General features: G+C 44.7%; 2 protein-coding genes across 12 annotated transcripts in view; one reads left to right on the top strand and one right to left on the bottom strand.

The window, feature by feature from the left end:
- Positions 1-19,000, top strand: part of RECQL5 (RecQ like helicase 5) — a 37,996-nt gene that overhangs the window by 8,321 nt on the left and 10,675 nt on the right. Inside the window, exon 8 of one of the 9 annotated variants that reach the window (XM_077188467.1) lies at positions 4,770-5,411. The exons of the other annotated variants lie outside the window; for them this stretch is intronic. Coding sequence (XP_077044582.1) covers positions 4,770-4,791 — 22 coding nt within the window. The 3' untranslated portion in view covers positions 4,792-5,411. Of the gene's footprint in view, positions 1-4,769; positions 5,412-19,000 lie in introns of those variants that run through there. 9 annotated transcript variants of the gene reach the window in all.
- Positions 5,487-17,409, bottom strand: SMIM5 (small integral membrane protein 5). 3 transcript variants are annotated; one of them, XM_054645313.2, is made up of 5 exons: positions 16,977-17,407; positions 10,945-11,081; positions 10,439-10,579; positions 8,647-8,800; positions 5,487-7,235 (listed from the first exon to the last, which is right to left on the bottom strand). In XM_054645313.2, the coding sequence occupies exons 4-5, from the start codon at positions 8,771-8,773 to the stop codon at positions 7,114-7,116; spliced, it is 249 nt and encodes an 82-aa protein (XP_054501288.1). In that variant the 5' UTR covers positions 8,774-8,800; positions 10,439-10,579; positions 10,945-11,081; positions 16,977-17,407; the 3' UTR covers positions 5,487-7,113. The 3 variants fall into 3 exon arrangements, with proteins under 3 accessions (XP_054501288.1, XP_077044583.1, XP_054501289.1); XM_077188468.1 differs by lacking the exon at positions 10,945-11,081; XM_054645314.2 differs by lacking the exons at positions 10,439-10,579; positions 10,945-11,081 and having other exon boundaries at positions 16,977-17,409.

Genomic DNA, 19,000 nt, shown 5'->3' on the forward strand with positions numbered 1-19,000 from the left:
ATGGCTGAGATCCTGCATGTGTCCCTGAGAAATCTCTTACCACTCCCACCTCTGAGTTTACTGAGACCTTGGTCTTGGAGTCTGACCAAGTCAGGGGGATGTTTAACTTCTCTGGTGATACATTTACAATATGCCATCTTTGATCATGGGTTGACTTTGTTGCATTTGCTTTTGTTTTAACTCTCCTCCTTCAGTCATCACTCCTCTCCTAATGGGGCAGAGAGGGATGGAAGCATTTAGATTTAATGTTTCTGTAAATCTCAGCATCTCCACTCTGCAAAGTGTCTGTGATTCTCACTGACCTTAGAAGGACCTGATGGTGCTTAGAATGTTTCAGAGACAGGCTCAAATATGGATGTGCCCAATATAAATGCAGACTAGCAACCACAACATGCCTTGTTCAGGTTTAGTTCATGCCTTGTATGCTGTAATTGTACTAATTGCTGTTCTATGCTGGATCAGCCATCAAAGCTATAATTTTGCCAAGAAGAGAGCAGTATATGTCCACTAACTGAAAATGATCTTTGTGTGTCATGCTTACAAGTTCTTCATTTTGTTTCATTTTTCATATGTGGGTCTAGGACAGCTTTTTCAGCATGAATGTAACACATGCTGCTTTTCTGATGCTTTGGTGAGAGCGTTCTCTCCTTGTCATATTTGGCAAACAAATCCCAGGTTTATGGGATAGTCTTGTTTGTACTGAAGTGTGGCACAACAGTGAGCCCTGGGGCACTCAGAGGGGCACTTCTTTGCCCAAAGTCAAGGTGATGCTGTGAAGTAGCTGCTGGGAGACTTCTTTTCCTAAGAATTTGATCCACTTGTCTGAGGAGCTCTGCCCCTTCTGATGTGTGTTCCCAGATCACAGATGGCTGTTGTGGCTGGGTTTTGTATAATCATAGAATGGTTTGGGTTGGAAGAGACCTTTAAGATGACCTAGTTCAACCCCCTGCCACGGGCAGGGACACTTTCCCCTAGGCCAGTTTGCTCCAAGCCCCATCCTGTCTGGCCTTCCAAGGGATGGGGCATCCATAACTTCTCTGGGCAACCTGTCCCAGTATCTCACCACCCTCAAAGTAATAATCTGAGTAAAGGAATATCACTGACTTAATCAGAGATCACCCCTCCCAGACTTTTTCTTCCCTTACTCAGCTTGATCCACTCTTCCAAATGCATATCATGGGGTGTGCATCCCAGAGTCACAAATGGCAGCACCCCTGCCTGGCTTCCCTGCTCATAACTCTACAGGTGACTGAGGTGCTGTGGAAAGCAAAGCCACGTTGCATTTCTTTTTTACATATTGAATTATTACAGTTTTACTCACTATCCAAACAGTGAAAGCAAACCTCAAACTCTGACCTTGCAAGGTTATAAATAAGAACAAATAAAGACAGACTGTGTACTGGCAAGTAAGTTTTTGCATAGTGTATTTAGGCCTGAGTATGACAGGAGAACAATGGTCTAAGCTGCTTTTAGAGAGTGGGTTCAAAGCTTTCAGTGGCCAGAGTTTCCTACTGCCCTTTTGCAAGATGAAAAACCCCCCCAACACATGTAGTTGCAGCAGCAGGACACATCTTTATCAGCTTTAGGTGGTGGCTGAGCATTTGCCACCTCTAGCTAGTGGTTTTGCTTGAAAGATGAAAATCAGAGATGAGTTTACTTTGGTATTTGCTGAATGTTGCAGTTCCTGAATCCAGGCAGCCTCATGTAGTGAGTTTGCTGTGGCCTGCAGAACAACTTGCTGGCATTGGGACATTGATGCAAGGAAGTTGCATGGAGAGAAATAACCACCCAGGGAGTGAGATGAGACTTTTCTGTGAACAATACAATCAGGTTGTACCCAGGCTGGTTCTTGCTCAGCTGTACCAAGTTCTGTGTCCCCACTTTGCTGTCTATGAGCCACCCCGTCTGTGCCTTGGAGATGTGCAGCATCCAAAGATACCAGCAAATAATATGAGAGCAATAAAAACAAAACAGAAGATGACAATCACCACCAGCCCTCCAAGAGCCCAACCACTTGTTGCAATCAGGCTCTTTAGGTCTTGCAGCTCAGAGGATGCCTCTTGCTCTAGTGACATGCTGGCTTCCACCCTGCTGGGGACAGACAACAACAGGGTCAGAGGTGTTGTATTCTCTCCATGCCCTCAGCCACAGCCCCAAAACCAGTGCAGGTATACCTGGTGTCTGTGCCTGCAGGCACCCCCCTCCAAAAGGAGGGTCACCCTTCACAGAAATGGGAGCATAAACCAGAGGAAATCCAGCTGAGACTGGTTTAGCAATCAGATCTATATAGATGTAAAGAGGAAAAGCTGCTTGCTCTACAGCATTCTGGCAGTTGAGATTTATTTTAATCATAGCTTATCAATATTTTCAATAATACAGTGTCTCTCCAGCATGTGCAATATGAACTCTTTGTGAGCTGTACAGCCTATACATGAAAGACAAGTATTCAGTGGGAGAAATTCCTTGATAACATTGGAAGGATCTCTAAAAGGTAGAGTTAGGGGCTTAAACTCTGAGGTCACAATGGAGATTAAAGGAACACTTATTTAAAAACAATCAAGGGAAAAAACCCACCAATAATAAGCAAGGATCATGTACAACTTATTTCTTCCATAGGGCTTAGAATAGTCCAAATATGTTAAAAAGGGTGTCCTAATTTTATGTTAAACTCCTGCTAATGAAGTTTGCTTTAGTAATGGTTTCTGTTACTCTGCAATAGAAGCATAAATTTTCCTCCCACAAGGAGGTCCAGTAATAATTTAAACTGGGATCTCAGTGGGTTCTACTCACTTGCTCTTTCACTGATACTTTGAATAATGACTTTGCTGTCAGCTTTCTAAAGAACATTCAGCATCTCTTACTGAGCATCTTGTGGTTTTACTAAAGCTTTCTTCATTCTCAAGGGAAAGGATGGAGTATTTCTCACACTTTCTTGCAAATGTGATTATGTATATGTAATACAGGAAGAGCTACAGGTTATTTTTGAAAATTTGCTTGATTTGCTGCCTCTTATGTCTGTATCCTGTATACGCTAAGAAGAAGAAGAAGAAGAATTACTCCTGTAAAGTCTTTCATCCTCGTTAGGCTGGATTTGAGTTGAAGCACAAGCTCACACTTGCTGAAGTTTTTGTTTCTTTCTCAACAGCCAGATTTATTCAGTTAATGGTTTGTTTTTTGGGTAGATGGCAGATCATTGTGCTCAGCCTTTAACCAACCAGCACATGATGGGACATCAAAGCTGTTCTGGATTCCTTTGCCTTCAAAAAGGAGGCAGCCTAGATATAAGTTCCTTAGACCCAAGGGCAGAAATCCTGTGGGACTGCACACCCCAGGAAGTTCCTGTCTCTTTTGCTAAGTGCAGTTCACCTCCCAGAACAGGAGAGCTGTATGACATTTTATAAATACCTGAAGCTGTTGTGGTTTGTAGCAGGGGTTTCCTCTGTTGCCTCCTCTTCACCTCTCCAAGAGATCTTGGCCTGTGGTGAGGGGACCCCTTGCTGTACCTGGAGACTTGTAGAGGTAGCCTGGAAGTTTCCTCTTTGGGCTGAAGTAAATGATTAACAGCTGATTAATTCCTGCAAAGGTGTGGCTAATTTAATCAAATCAAAGGCCTTGAACCCAACTAAAAAGTCCTAATTCAGCTGTTTCTCACACATTCTTCCTCTTTAAGGCTTTATCCACTCCTACAGCTGTTGCAGGCTTGTAAAGACCCACTGTGGCCTCTGTCTGGGGCAGGCTGCAGGATGTGGTGGAGAGAAGGGGGCTGTGTTTCCTGGATCCCAACTGGGTCTGTGCTGCAAGCTCCAGTAGGAGACTGGAGTGAGACTGAACAGGACTGCCCTGCAGTCCAAAATTCATGGTGACAGTTCAGGTGAATAAACCTATTCCAGAGCATTGCACTGCTGTGAGCTGCAGTAAAACTCTCTATCACTTTCCTGACTGGAGAAGGCCAGAGGGATGGTGCTGGAGAGAGAAGGAAGGGCAGAAGGAGGAGTGTGATGTGTGACACTGCCTGTATAAAAAGAAACTTAATTTTCACAATCCAAGCAAACCAGAGGGATAATGTTACAGAACAGAAGCTATTCCATTAAGTCATCAGTAGAACTTAAACCACTTCTGCTGGAGGGGTTGGCCTTGCTGGCTCTTTGAGGTTCCCCAGGGAAAGGAACAATTTCAACACTTTTTATCCTCACGACTGAAGTAACAGTATTCCTGTGCAGTTCCTCCTAGGCTTTCACAATATGAATGGCAGTTGCTGTGTTAGAAGTAGCCTTGCCTTATTCTGTGCTTTTCTGAATTTCCCTCTGCAGGTTGAAACAAGAGGATCCATCCTCACTGCTGCTCCCTGTAGGTGCCTGTATTTGAGTACTGATTGAAGCCAAAACACAAAAGTTTATGTGAGTGCTGAGCAGGGACCCAGGGACCAGCAGGTTTGTAGTCAGCAGAAGCTGAAGAGCTGCAGGAAGCTGGGCAATTGCTGGCATCTTTCAGGTTACCCTGAATGCGTGCAAGAAAGCAGCAGATCAGGCAAACAACTGACATGTCTGAATCACAGCTGTAGGAATAGTCCAGCTGAGTGCAGTGCTACAAAACAGTCCAAAGCAGAACATCAGGCCTGTGAGGTCCAAACAAGTGTGTAGAAATTGACCCCCTCTACATGGTAGCTGGTCCTCTGCTCCAGAAAGCCACCTGAATCCTTTAGAGGATTGCCTGTTTTTCTTTCCTTCCCTTTTTCTAACACTGCTGTGTTTATTCTTTTTCTAATTCAGGAACTCGCAGTGGCTGAGATAAGACAGGAGCCATTTCTCTTGTTCCTCTGCCTGGTATCTGTCAGTGGTTTAACTTGTACCACCACTGGGAAACATGCATTTGTGGCTTTTCCTGCTGAGATAAGGCCTGGCAGCTTGTTCCCAGTGACAGCAACCTGTCAGCCCTTGGTGTGTGTCCAGCCTGCCAAGCTTCCCCCTGTCTTTGCACAGGCTGGCTCCATGCTGCTGGAACAGCCCTCAATGGGATGCTGTTAATGTCTGCAGCTGGCACTGTCTAGCACAAGCCTGGAAAGAAAGTGAGCTCTGTTCTTCCCTGTGTCTTGTGACTTAATCTAGATACAAAAACATCTGTTGAGGCTGTCTCTGTAAAAGAGATTCTGAGGCTCCTGATGTCACTTTGATTGCCACTTGTTTGTGAGTGAAATGAGCAAAGACTTATGTGAAAGAAGGTTGGTGTGATGCACATCTGAATGTTTAAATTAATGCCATGCTTGAGATTGTTTCCCCCTAACATGTTGGTTGGCAGTGAAAGCTTTGGGACAACCTAATAATTTTTTTTTACACTTTGTTGTCTCAGTGTGACTGTGCATGAAATAGTTCATGCTAGTGCAGTCTGCTCTGGATAGTTGTCAGCTGAGCTCAAATATTTATTTCTAAAGAACATCCTCATTTTTCACTGGAAAGTTTTTCTTTTTATTAATTTAAAAGTAACACTGGTAGTTTTAGGAATTTTATTTTTTCTTATAATTCTTAGACTGTGTCTCTGGCTGCAGATATAGTCCAATGTGCAGCAGTACAAAAATACCAAATACCTAGATCCAGTTTGTTGGCAAAAAATAAAGTGCATTAAATACATAAGAAGCTGAAGTAATGTGCCTTTTACTAATATGGGTGCAGGCAACAGAGAAAATACATTTCTATACAGAGATTTCTTTATTTTTCTGTACCTCCTGAAGTGTAAAGAGTATTTTAAAGCCCACTGTTAAAAGCTTGATGATTCTGCTCTCCCTAGCTAGACATTGGCTTTGGTACATACACTTAGTTGGGATACAGAGTCAAAAGATGACTTCTCTATATTAATGTAATTGTTTATACCTTCTCACAAAGATGGTTGGTCTCCCATTTGTGGCTGAGACACCAGTGGTTCAGAGTTTAGTGCAGAATTGTGACTTTCTTGTGCTGGGCTAGTTGTGGAAGTGGTGGCCTGTGCCACAGCCTTGTACGTCGGTAAATCCCTTTCGGAAGTTCACCAGAGTGTAAACCAAACATGCACAGTGGCTGCAGCATGGAAAAGGGATTTATTTGCACTTGTTAACTCCAGCCCAGCAGCCCATTCTTGGCTCTGCTCTGTCACAGTGCCCGCTGTCAGCTGCTGCACACATACCCTGAAGTGATGGCTCCCATCATGTGTCACTCCTCTGAAATGCCTCTGTGCTTGCTCATAAACACACCCTTGGCATCATGTTCATGTCTACTAAAATAAACTGCACACAGTGCAGAGAGTCAGGCACAGAGATCCCTCAAGTAAGGATTGGGATTTGTTCATCTCCTGGAGCTTCCATGCTCTGCAAGAGCCATTTATCTGCAATAAGCAGAAGGGTAGGAACCACAGGGGGTGGAGAGGGAGCATGTTGAGCAGAGAATGATCAAAATAAACCATAGGATTGGTGAGTTTTTCCCTTTTGCCATCATCGTTCTATTTACAAAGAGTATTCCACATGATCTGTTTTCTTTGGCAATTTCCCATCATCATATCACCAATGAAATGACACGAGCTGTACTCAGAGGCTCAGCTGGCACATTGGGAGGAGACGGTCCACTATTTGTTCTTTCCAGCAGATATCTCAGCTAAACGTGTCTCCTGAAGCAAGTTTGGCCTTGATCCATGATGACCTGAGCAATTGGACCCCCCAGTGGTGTCAGTGGGTTTTACTAATGCCCAGTACCATCCTTCTGGTGAGGAGAGCAGGCAGTGCCTCGTGTGTGGCTGTGTGCGTGGCCTCTGCTTTGCTTCGTAGCTCCATGTCCTGGGGGGAATCCTCAGCTGGCCCAGCTGCAGGGCTGTCTTTGGGAAAGCTCTCTCTTTTCTCAGCAATCTGTGTCCATTTCCTCCCACCCCATCCCAGCCCAGAAGAGGGCCACAGTGATGGTAAAGGAGCTTTACTTTTCTGGTCGCAGTTATGGCTATCACAGAGAGAAGGAACTCCATGCTATGATTTCTGGTCCTTTGAGTCATGTTCATTAATATTGTTATTGCCATTTTCAGTGGGCTAGCGTGGAAAGTCATTCCCATAGCACTGAATCCTGATATCCATGTGTGTCCTTGATAGCAGGTTGTGTCACTTCAGGAATGGGCAGCTGGGCTGACTTGGCTCTTCTTGCGTCTGGGATCAGGGCGTCCATCACAGCCACAGCAGCTGCAGCAGCAGCAACTGCAGGCAATGATCGTGAGCACCAGCACAGTAACTGCAGAGAGAAACAAAGGATATTGCTTCATAGCATAGGAACAATCAGAGTAACCCTATGTCTCCTCCTCCTGCTGCAGAGTAACCCTATGTCTCCTCCAAGTTGTTTGGTGAGCAGCAAAATGAGCAAAGCCTGGTTTCTTGAGAATCTTTTTTCCCTATATCCCCATCTTCCTCCTCCTAAGTTCCTGCTCCTTTGTATTGGTTTTCCATTTAATCTGGACAATCATTACCAGGCATTTCAAGACCTTAAGAGCTACATTCCAAACCATGTGAGGGTTTCTTTACCTACTTAATGGGCTGTTGTTTGGGAGCTGACATGCAGTACCTAAGCACAGCCATGTGCCTGGAAAGCATGAAAATCCAGCTTTGGATTTTTGAGTAACCAGACTCGAGGGAGTTTGGTTACTCAAACTGGCAGTTGTATTTCTGAAGAGTGAGTTCAGCATACTCTTTAAGCATAGAGACTCATGGGTTGGCTTTACTCTTCTGTATTTAGCTTGAAAAAATAAGATACTTCAAATGCAGGGGTTTGTTTCACAGAACAGTGGGCTAACTGACTGTCCTCTAGCCAGGATGGCAGGTGTTGGCAGGGATGTGTTAGTTTATCTGGAGTAGAAAAGGATGACATGTTCCATCCTGCAGAACATGTAAGAGTGTGAGCATGCCTCTGTGTGTGCATGTGTTCCTTTAAAGCCTGGACCTGGGCTGCCAGGTAACCTGACCTGTGGGGAACCAGCTGTAGGGATGAACCAAATAAAGCAGCAGGTGTGACATTGTGAATTCCAGCCCAGGGAGGAGTGTCCAGCTGAATACACACCCTTCCTTTTGGCCAGGAGCAAGCCCTGTCTTTGAGGAGCAGGGCCTGTCTTCCTTCCTGCTTATTTTCCCATTATATAAACAAACTTCATCCTCCTTGATCCAACAGTTCTTGATCCTTCCATGCCATCCCCACACAGAGCAGCAGGAGGGATCTTGCCATTATCAGAGGAGAATAAATAGGCCCTTCTGAAGTATATTTGGATTCCACTGAGCCAATACAAGAATGACACTCAGAGCCCCTCTTAAGTGTCTTCTGTGGCAGGGAGGTGCTCTAGTACCATTTGTCATAAACTATCTCCTATGCATCAAAACATTACAGCAGCTCTGGGTTGGTTAAAATATTCCTGATTTAACTAATGTTTAAAATGGGAGCTTTGGGGAAAGCTGTACTGTTTCCTGTCATGCTCTGCAACCATGTAAGAGACACACTGAATGTTAAAAATTACCCAGGAATTAACCTGGGCCTTAGAGCACAGCCTAGAAAACAACAGCCAACACCACCAACCCACCTACACAGCCTGTGGAGCAAGTTGCCCCCATAGGAGAGGAGAGAAATTCTGACACCCCTTTGCCTCCATCCACAAACTCACCAATAAACAGAAGAACCACAGAAAAACTGACAATCTCCACTGGCTCAGCCTTGGGCAGTTTCTGGAGCTTGAGGAGAAACTTCTCACCAATGGCTTGAACTTCCTTCAGAAAGCTTTCAGAAGACATTCTGTCACAACCTCTCCAGGCTTTATGCTGCAGGAGAACCAAACAGAGAATAAACCTTTTCACTGACTAATGCTAGGGAGCTGCCAGCCTTCTTATACAGCCAGTGATCACAAGGAAAACAAGTTTATCTGGTCTCAGTCCTTGCTCCCAGTAGCTAAGGTGGAGAACTATTAATTGTCTACGTGTCCCGGCACTGTTTTAATTTCAAAATCCAGCTTCAAGGGTGTTTTTGTCAACTACTGTTAAGCAGAGTCCAAACGGTGTTTCTTCTGCAAGGACACTTCTTCCAGCAGGCACTGAGTTAGACTGGACAGTGCCTGCCCTTGGCTCTCACCCAATCAAAGCACTTTTTTTCCCAGTTGTGCTAACTTGTCCTTCCAGCAACAAATGCAATTCTAACCCAACTTGAATGCTGAACTCCACTGTACATAGTCTTCAGTTGTTTGTTACTGAATAACACAAAGTAGACTCCCTTGAAGGCTTCTTGCACTTTGAGGTACAGAAACCCACTTCAAAAAAACGGGGGATTTACCTCAAAATACCTTAAAAAAGGCATTTACCTCAACACCTCAATACAATAGCATTAATAATCTTTTATTAACCAGTTTTACTGTATATGATACTAAAAGTTAAAGTCTGCATTCACTAGAGACAGCTGGATGCTTTTCAAGTTCTTACAGATGAATGCAATTTTATAAAGAAAGCTAAATTTAGGTGGTTTTTTTTTATTTTAAGCCACAGAGCAATATATGAATTGAACAGTGGATTCCATCCATCACTGCTGATCATGAGCAAAGCAAAAGCCCCTGGATCTGTCAGGGAGATATCTCCCCTGTGGAGCTAATCTGTCCTGCCCTGCTCAGTAATCTTAGGCCTTCTTTATTCCCAGAGTGATCACCAGGAGCTGTTGTACTGAAAATATTACTAGTCTAATTAAAGTTAAGGGCCTCAGTTTTGTCAGCAATATTTGCTGTTCTTTCACCCCATGAGCAAGATTTTAGGAGGCATTGCAACAAACTATGAAACCTATGGATCTTCAAATTTTGCTTCAATTAGGAACTGGAATTGGATATTTTTGAGAAATATCCATAGTTCCACCTAAAACAAGTGTTTAGACAGGTCAACACTTGAATGGGTTACAACTCTTATTTCATTATTATATCAAAATGTACTGGTTTCTGTGTGTTGTAACAGGCAACACTGGGGTTTGGGACTTGGACATTGCAATTTAATATCCTGATCTTGGTGATAACACAAAGCCAAGTGACCAAGTCTGCACTTCCAGAACAAACCAGCTAGTTCCTTATTGAACATCTGGCTTGGTTACTCAAACAAATGGATGCTTGGAGTTCAGTTTTTCTAAACACACTGAGGACAGAGACCTTGGCTGTTTCTTTGCATGCTGGGCTTAAGTACTACAGTGCCAAGTTAAATTAGTTTTGTATGTTTATGCAATTCAAAAAGGGTTTTCTTTGTTCTTTTAAATCCAAGCTAAGGAATAAAAATCGGAACCAGCTGGTTTCTTAGAAATGGGGGTGGATGGAAAATCCACATCCACAGAAAGATCACTGCAATTCAGGAAGGAGGCATTGCTGTGGTCTTTTGACCTGAAAAGGTCACCTTTTGAGACTAGGGTTAAATACTTCTTTCCAGATGATTGCATACCCCAAGTGAGCTTCTCCAGAAACGGCTGCTTTATTCTTAGTGCTGCAGGATTCTGTGTTAACAGGTTTTCAATTTTGTTTCCATTCTAAGAGATGGTGGATGAGGCAGAGGTGAAATGATTTGTGTATCCTGTTCTTGGCTCTAGAAGAAAAAAATTCAAAAAATAAAATTTCTGGCTTTAACATTGAAAATGCTTGTTCCCTTTGGAGGTGTTTCTGCCTGTCCAGAAGCTCTCCTCATAACGAATTTGCTGTGAACTTCCATGCCATGCTTTGGGTTGCATCAGAAGCAACAGGTATAAGAGCCAGGCTTTGAAATTTGGTTATACAGGGTAACATTACTGAGTTCTACTGATTGTAGAACTGCATGTGGATTAGCAAAGTGCTTAGTCAAAAATTATAAAGCCTGTCTCTGTAATGGACATTCCACTCTACCCATGGTACCTGATCTGGAGCTGAGTGAAGGAGTTTTTATTCTAAAACTTGCAAGGAATGTTGCTTGTTTACCTTGGTCTGAATTACATCAGGGACAAAGTTTGATGGTGGTGGTGCAGTCTCCAATCTACTCGTGAGGAAGCAAATGTTTTTCTGATTGACTGCACTTTCTGCTGCTTCAAGGACTCTCTGCTTTGGGATTTCTGCTTCTGCAGCAAGGCAAAAGGGTGAAGGATAAAATAATTCTTAAAGGAAAAAAGTAAAACTCCTCCAAGAAAGCCAGTTACATTAATAGACTTTTGTATGTTCCCTTCTACTTTTGATGTAAAATCTTTCTTCAGGACTAGTTTTGATGTGACCTTTTCCCAATTGATTTCAGTGGAACCAAGATTTTACCCTTGAGATTAGCACAAGGGTAAGATAGTGTAATTTAAACCAGTTGTCTTATGCATCTGCCTCATTTACAACACAAAGGTGATGACATTACAATAACAGAGTGAAGCTGTGAGAATTAATTCCTTTTGTTTTATTATATTGTGTTGAAAAAAGCTTCCAGTCACCAACAGTAGTAAAGGCCAGGTGGTGCAGGATATTCAGTTGAAGCAGTAACTCTAATGATAATTATTAAAACAGGGAAGTCTTAAGAGGTTTGAAACTTAAGGTTGTGGGCCTTAACTGACAGTTTACTTTCTAGGCCTGGAGTGCTGAGGTACTAACTTGAGTGGCTCTTCCAGAGCCACTCCATGGAAGAGCCTAACTTGAGTGTTAGTACCTCAGAGATTCTCAGGAGTTTGGAGAAAATATAATTGTCTGTCAGTGTTTCCCTCAGTTGGGAATTTCTTCTTGCTCATCACTGTCCTCCTCAAAACTTCACCCACTGAGGATGGGAACCCTCCAGAACTGAGGAGACTTGACTGTAGGGCAGCAGAGCTGATGTAACTCATCCATGTCATGGAAGAAGTCCTGAATGACCACACTGCAATGTGGTCTTCATAACACATTGTCAGACTGATGTCAGGAAATTCTGCTCCACAGCTGTAGTTAGAGCTCAAATGAAGTGAAAATCAGATGAAGAGAGACAAGATAAGATCTCACATAGAAAAGAAAGTAATACAATGTCTTGTCACAGGCAGACATTTGTGACATCCTGCTGGGATGGGGTGGCAGCCTGAAATTCATGGTTTTGACTTAAGAAATAACTCATCCAATCAGTGATGCCAGTGGAACTAGACTGTCAAACCTTTCTGCCCTCCTCTAATGTTGCAAGGCCCAGCAGGGGGAGGGAATAAAACAAATAATTTAATTTGGGTTTATTTGGTTTTGATGAAAAAAAAAAGGCCCATTCTGCCATGTGCCACGAGTTATTAGCCTTGGTTGAAAGGACAGAGCACAGAAATGATGCAGGGCAGTGGCAAACAGCTGCAGGTGTGCTGCTCAGCTGCAAGGATTACATGACCCTGGAAAACCGGAGTGCATGTCCTGTGTTTAGGACTTACATAGGTTTAGATTCCCAGAAAGCACTAATGCAGATTCATCTTGCTGTGCCCACTGAAGAAAGCTGTGAAAATTGCCATAATAGCACTGAAATTCTCTTTCTGAGTTGTTTTAATGGACTTGTGCCATGCTGAAGCACTCAAAGAAGTTGGCTGCTCAGCCCCTTGGAGAATAAAGCCATTAAAAAGCCTCAATCTAGACATTCAAGAGAAAAGCCTCCATCAAGGTTCCTTTCTGCTGTGAACTGGCTGCATATGGAGGTTTCTTTTTCCAAGAAAAAAGCTTTGAGATGACCATGTACAGTAGGGTCTCACATCCCTGTGCCTGCCTGAAGCTGGTGAGGGTGCTGTGAGTCTTTTGGAATTGCTGTACATTTTGGTTTTGCATTTTTGCTGTACATTTGGGGTTTTTGGTCTGTGTTGATCTGTGTGTGGACACAGCTGCATCCACAGGTGAACTGTAGGGAGTGGGTGAGCTGAAATTTGCTGCTGAGAATGAGACACTTGTTTACACATATCCCTGGGGCTATTTGAGCAGCCTTTTTTAGTGCAAAAAGCACAAATTTAAGTTTGTGGTTTAGCCCCAGGACTGGAAGTTAGTAAATACAGGCAGTCTCCCTGGCCTGCCAGTGATGCTCCCTGGTTGTGACTTTGGGTAAGTCATCACATCCCAGTGCTGGGTGACTTCATCTCTGCAGACAGCAGAACATGGAACCACATCAGAGCTCTGTTTGTTAATTGTTGTGTGTCCAAGTTTCCAGCATGCTTGGAAATCTTTAGATAGAAAGGCAACAAGTCCCTGGTTTTGCTGCAGTTACAAACTGAACTGGCCATTGTTTTGCTGAGTACTTTGTACACTTTGTTCACTGAGCCTGTTTAGGATGGATGTAGATGAAAGTGTGGTTTCCACTCTTGTTTGCTCCTAACCCAGCCATGCTTCTCATATTGTTCTTGCCATAATCCTGATCCATTGGTTTTACTGTGCTTGCATAGGTTTGTTGCTCTAGTAACCTACAAGTGGAGATAAAGCTTTGGGAGGGGGAATTCTGGGGGGAACAAGAAGCTGCCAATGCCTCTAGTCCTAATGCAGCGAGTCCCAGTGATGGTGAGTTGGCTCTCCTCCACTGCCCACTGCCCACACCAGGATGGCTCCAGAGACCTTACTGGATGTTCTTCCTGATGTTCCCATCAAGTAGAATGCCAGGGCAACATTCTCATTGCAACCTTGGCTTTTCCTTAAGACTGGGGCTTTGAAGAAACAAATGTTGTGTTGTTCTTACTCAGACTAGTCCAATAAATTGGTTGAAATTGGACCTGTACAGGGATGGGAAGCCTGTATGGATTGTGAAGGCTTATCTGGTAGGAAATCTTACAAGGCAAGCCCAACCTCATGGAAGCAGGGTGCTGAGCAGCCAAAAGGAAGGGGATGCTTTTTATTCTGGTCTAAAACTCTAAAATAAGCTCTGACTGTACTTGGCCACTTTTTAAAGAAAACGAAGGCTTGGCCAGTTTCAAAACGTACCAGCTTTGTTCTTGGTCCCTGAAATGTCCTTCTGATTTTATATGGATAAGGTCTGCAGTGCTTCCTGTTCTCAAACAATGCTGGGTTGCTAGGTGTGCCTACAGTGGATGCATTTTGGTGTAACATGTCATAATTCCTGCATGATTGTTTATTGTTCTAAGCTTTTAGTGTACTGCTGAGATGAAAAGGGCCATAGAAATGCAGTTGTATTATCAGTGCATGGTTTTCTCTCATCATTGTTAATGCAGTGTTTGCTGCCATGATTGTAGCTGACCAGCCATGTGAATCTTAACTATAGTTCAGACAAGCCCATTTTTTCTTAAAACAGGAGTGCACAGAGCCAGACAGACCTATAATTCATTCCCAAGCAGATGAAAATAGTTTCCAGTATCAAGAGAATTCAGCCCTTGAACAGCACACACCCAAACTGGTAAATTGTAGCTCAATACCATGGGAGGAAAGCTGGGACTTTGTCAGTTGGTTTGGAGCAGGCCACACATTCCTGAGATTTTAAAGCTGCCCTGCCTGGTTCACCCTTTGGCCAGAATACCCTGTCATCTCCACCACCCACTATTTGGAGATGGGTTTTGAGGCAGCAGTGTAAATGTGCCTTCTCTTCCCTACAACCTAATATTAGATTGATGTAAAAAGGCACTGAATTCCCAGTTTCAGTAGCAGAGGTGCCCACTGGGGCACTGAGCTGGGAGTCTTTTCACCTCTGCAGATCACCCTGGTTTTCTCCAGTCCGTCCCACAAACATGTCCACAAAACCTCATGAGATAATTCCTCACTACTAGAAATTTTTTAAGTGGGGAAACCAAAACACTGAACCATCCAATGAAAGGAAAAGGTCAATTTTAAAAATAAACCTGTAGCTCTTCTACAAGAGAACTTTTTTTAGGGTTGGTGATGCTTGAATCTAGCCTGAAAGTCTATTCTAATATTAGCAAAATATCCATTTCCCAGGAAGCTGACTGAGAGGTAGCTGTGTGCCTTTAGACTTCACAAACATAGTGGGATCTATCAGTAGCTGGTGCTTGAGGTCCAGCATCTGGAGGCCCTGAGAGTGCTGGAAACTCCTCCACCTTGTAACAGCCACTTCTGTGCCCTGTCCTTGATCTCACATCTACAAGTCTCCTAAATTACATGCATTTTTGAGCTTTTTGAAATATCCTGGACTAATCCTAGTAAAGGTGCCACTGGGGTGTAGGAGCTCAAAAATCAACATCTGCAGCAGCTGCTGCCTTGGGAGGAATTGTTTGGAAGCTCATCAGCTGTGGCTGCATGGGCAGAGCCTGCATGGAGCTGTGGGGTGGGTGCTGCTCCCAGCCCCTCACAGTCCCTGCTGGCCAGTGGGTGCCTCTGGCCCACTGCAGGCTCTGTGCTCAGGGTTTGTCTTACAGAGAAGAGCCACTCTGTCAAACTTGGATTATTTTGTACCTTCATTCCCACACCCACTGTTGGTTGCAGTCAGGCTGAGGCCCGTGCACTGTGACAGCTGTAACACAAGCCATGTCCTGCTGTTTTTATCCAGACATGTGTTTCACATTGCTGTGCCTCTCCCCCCACACATCAACAGCATGGCTGCAGCTGGACAAGCCCCCAGCCAAACCCATTAAGATTTTATTTTGGCCAGGAAAACTTGGCATGTTTCTCCACCTCCTTCCCTCCCCTGCCCTTCTCCCCTCACTCCTCCCTCCTTATTTTTTTAATTTGTTGTTTCGCTAAACTTTGTTTTTTCACATGCTTCATTTAAGAAACTCTCTTAACTGCAACAAGCAACCTACAGAGACTCTCCATTAGCAGGATGGAAACTTCCCTCCATCCCCTTGAGCCTTAGGGCCAGGCTGGAGGCATGTGGGTCTGAACTACTACCTCTCCTCACTCAGGCAGTTCCAATTCCATGTTTGTACAACACTAGGTCAGAAAGACCTGCCCTCCATTCCTTGTTAATGGAAATGGAGAGAAGTGGAAATACCTGATCCTTAACATTCCTCCCTACAGGCATATGTAGGATTGGGAAGACCTTTTTTCTGTGAGACTTGGCTTTCTGCTCCAGTTTGTAAACAGCTGACTGCCCCTGAGCCTGCTGGCAGAGGCTGAGGGGTCCCAGCTCAGTGCTGGGAGCTGCAGCAGCTTCCAAACAGAGAAGTCAGCTTCAGATAGCAGAAAATGGGGATTTATCAGGGCAGTCTCCATTACCAGCCCCTCTTCCTGTACCCAACAGGACAACAGAGATGGGAGCACAGGTGGGACACCTCTATAAAACCAAAGCTTGGACACAATCGCCTAAAATGTCTTTTTCAACCTAAATGATTCTGTGTTGTAAAATTTCATGTATTTAGGTGATCCTTTTACTCTTCCTTCTCACTGCATTCAAACTTGACGGTGTGGTTACTGTAAGCCCTGAGCTGTGTATGTGCATGAACGTGCCTCTCAGAGCAGTGGTTCTCATGCTGCTTTGAGCACTAAACCAGCATCTGTGCCTGATACACTGGCTGAATTCTTTTTTTAAATGTTCTCATTAGCAACTCTGTAAAATCTTTCCGTTTATTTCTATTGGACACAGATGCTTAACTTGCACAGCGTGCTAGCTCCCCGACCAGGGTTTGTTTTCTAAGCTCTCTGCATCAGGATTTGGGGGATAAAACTTGGCTGCAGCTGGGAGGAGCTCCGGGAAAAGCCGTGGCTGGCACCCGCCAGGTTTCGTACGCGCCTGCCTGTGCTCCCCGCTAAGGCACGCAGAGCCTCGGACCCAGCTGCCTTGTCCACACCATTTCTGTATCAGGTCACCAGCTTATCGGGACATACGTTCTGTACGAGCACAGAAACCCGAGCAGCCTGCCTTTGTCACCGGCAGAGGAGTTGCGGAGTCCCGCTCGGGCTCGGAGCTCCTTTGTTACAGGGCGGCTGCGGCGCAGCTCTCCGCAATCCCATTAAAAGCTTTTCTCCTGCCACCTTGGCTCCTGGTGTCCCTGGCAAGCAAATTCCGCCTCCCAAGCTCTGCTCCATGGCTGACCGAGCCGGGGGAGCTCCCCAGGCTCCAGCCCTCCGCGCTTGACCGAACAGCAGCGATAGCTCAGCCTTACCCCGACCGCCAGCTCTGCTTCTCCTCTTGTTTTTCTTTCGTCTTCTTAAACTTTTCACGTCATCTCTCCCCTCATCCTGCGGCTCGCTGCTCGCTCGGCTCCTCTCTGCTCCGCTGCTGACAGCCAGCTGTTGTCTCTGCCTTTCTTTCTTTCTTTTTTTTTTTTTTTGTTGCTGGTTGTCGTGGAGATGCGAAGTTTCGTGTTACATGTGTGCCAAAGAGGGAGGGAGAGGAGCCACCGCAGGCTGAGCCAGAGCCGGTGCCAGCTCCCCGGGGCGCCCGAGGGCCGGCACTTGTTGCTGGCTTCCTCTGTGCATCTCCTCCGAGAGAGGAGTTTCTTCTTTACCTTTTAATGACGCCTTTTTCTGCCGTGAGACTTGAATGGATTCCCTGGCTGCGATAGTTTGGGGCGGTGTTAAAGCGAATAACTTTCCTTTCAGCTGCCCGGTTTCCTTGCGGCTCCCAGGAGAAGGAGCTTTTCTCCTGTGCTCATTGAAAGGGCAGAGCAAGTGCTCACAAGGACAGTGCAGCTCTGTGAGAGACCTGCCGCGGGCAGGGCAGCAGGGACATTGCTGGGGCAGTGAATTTGATGCTGGGATGGTGAATTTGCTCCATGCCCTTGGCCAAGTCATTTACTCTCTTGATGCTGAGCTTTTCGCTTCTTGTATTCTGGGGACAGCTGACTGGCACTGTCTTGTCTCAGAGGGTGAAGCTCGGGTGATGATGAAAGGACACAGTCCTTCAGACAGGTGCAAAATTAGAAGTTCTCATCAACCTCATGACTTGCTCTTCTATTTGGTAAAGCTCATTAAATGGCTTTCGCTTGACAACTGCATAAGTAATTTGCCCTCATGTGATTTTTATCTTTTTTAACCCTTTCACTTCACATTATTCCAAGACCTGCTGAGTTGTTTATTTCAGGGAGCATTTTTGATGAGGCTCTGTACCCTCTGGCTTATACAAGGGAATGCTTTTTTCTGGTGTTTTTTGGGAGAGACAGAGCTTCTTTTGGGATATGTGACTTTGCTTCTTCTCTGGCTGTCCAGCTGCTTCTCTTAGTTGCAGGAATAGCGCTCCTATTTTTTGTGGTCTATAAAAACAAGGACTACCAAAGCTACACAAGTGCAGGCAGCTTTGTGGTCAGTTTAGTACTTTTCTGAAATGCATTGCCACAGACAAAAATGTGTTAATAAACGTCTTTGTTATTTGCTCTTCATCCCATTCCATGATGTCAGATGAGGGGGGAGGGAATGTCTGAAATGACATAATGATTTTGTTTAGACATTTTAGAGACCAGTGGTCAGCTCATACATAACTCTTTTGAAGGGCGAAGGGAGACAAATAATACAGTAGCGTATTTTAAAGATCCAGTAATTTTAGGACATGTATAATAATACAAACTACAATTAATTTATGTAAATCATCTCCATCTCGTGGGCATTAGTCAGGTGTTGGTGTGACAGGGGAAGCTTTCCCCTCACATGTTAATGCATAACCAACTGTCTTTCAGGAACTCTTGTGTTAAGTATTAATCCAGTGATTAACCCCAGCATCCCTGTTGGTAACTTCGTTTTTTGTCTTTTGACCTTAATTATAGGATTGCAATTTTGGTTTTGCAACTGAATTTCCGTTATGGCCCAACTCCTGAACACCGTTGGCCAAAGTGGGGCTGTGGCCCCAATCTGGGTCATTCTTCAGGAAGAAAAAGGCAATTACAGCATTACAGTAGGCTGGGTGGGAAGGGCTTGGTTTTACAAGCCTGATGGGTTAGAAACTGGAACTCTAAATTCCAGTGAGCTCACAGCTGATCTCTGCTTCCACCAAAGCCCTCCCCTGTGGCATCTAAAGGACAGAGGTGTGTGTGGCTGTCCCTTCCCAGCATAAGCCTGGTGAGCTGTGGGAGTGGGGAGAGGGCTTGTCCCTCACTGAATGCCTCAGTTAACTCTAATACAGATCAGTGCGTGCGAGGGGAAGAGACAGGGACTAATGAGAATGCTGCCTGTTTTCTTTGGGGGAAACAAAAAG

Source organism: Agelaius phoeniceus, chromosome 19 (genome assembly GCF_051311805.1).
Source record: "Agelaius phoeniceus isolate bAgePho1 chromosome 19, bAgePho1.hap1, whole genome shotgun sequence".
Taxonomy (NCBI): domain Eukaryota; kingdom Metazoa; phylum Chordata; class Aves; order Passeriformes; family Icteridae; genus Agelaius; species Agelaius phoeniceus.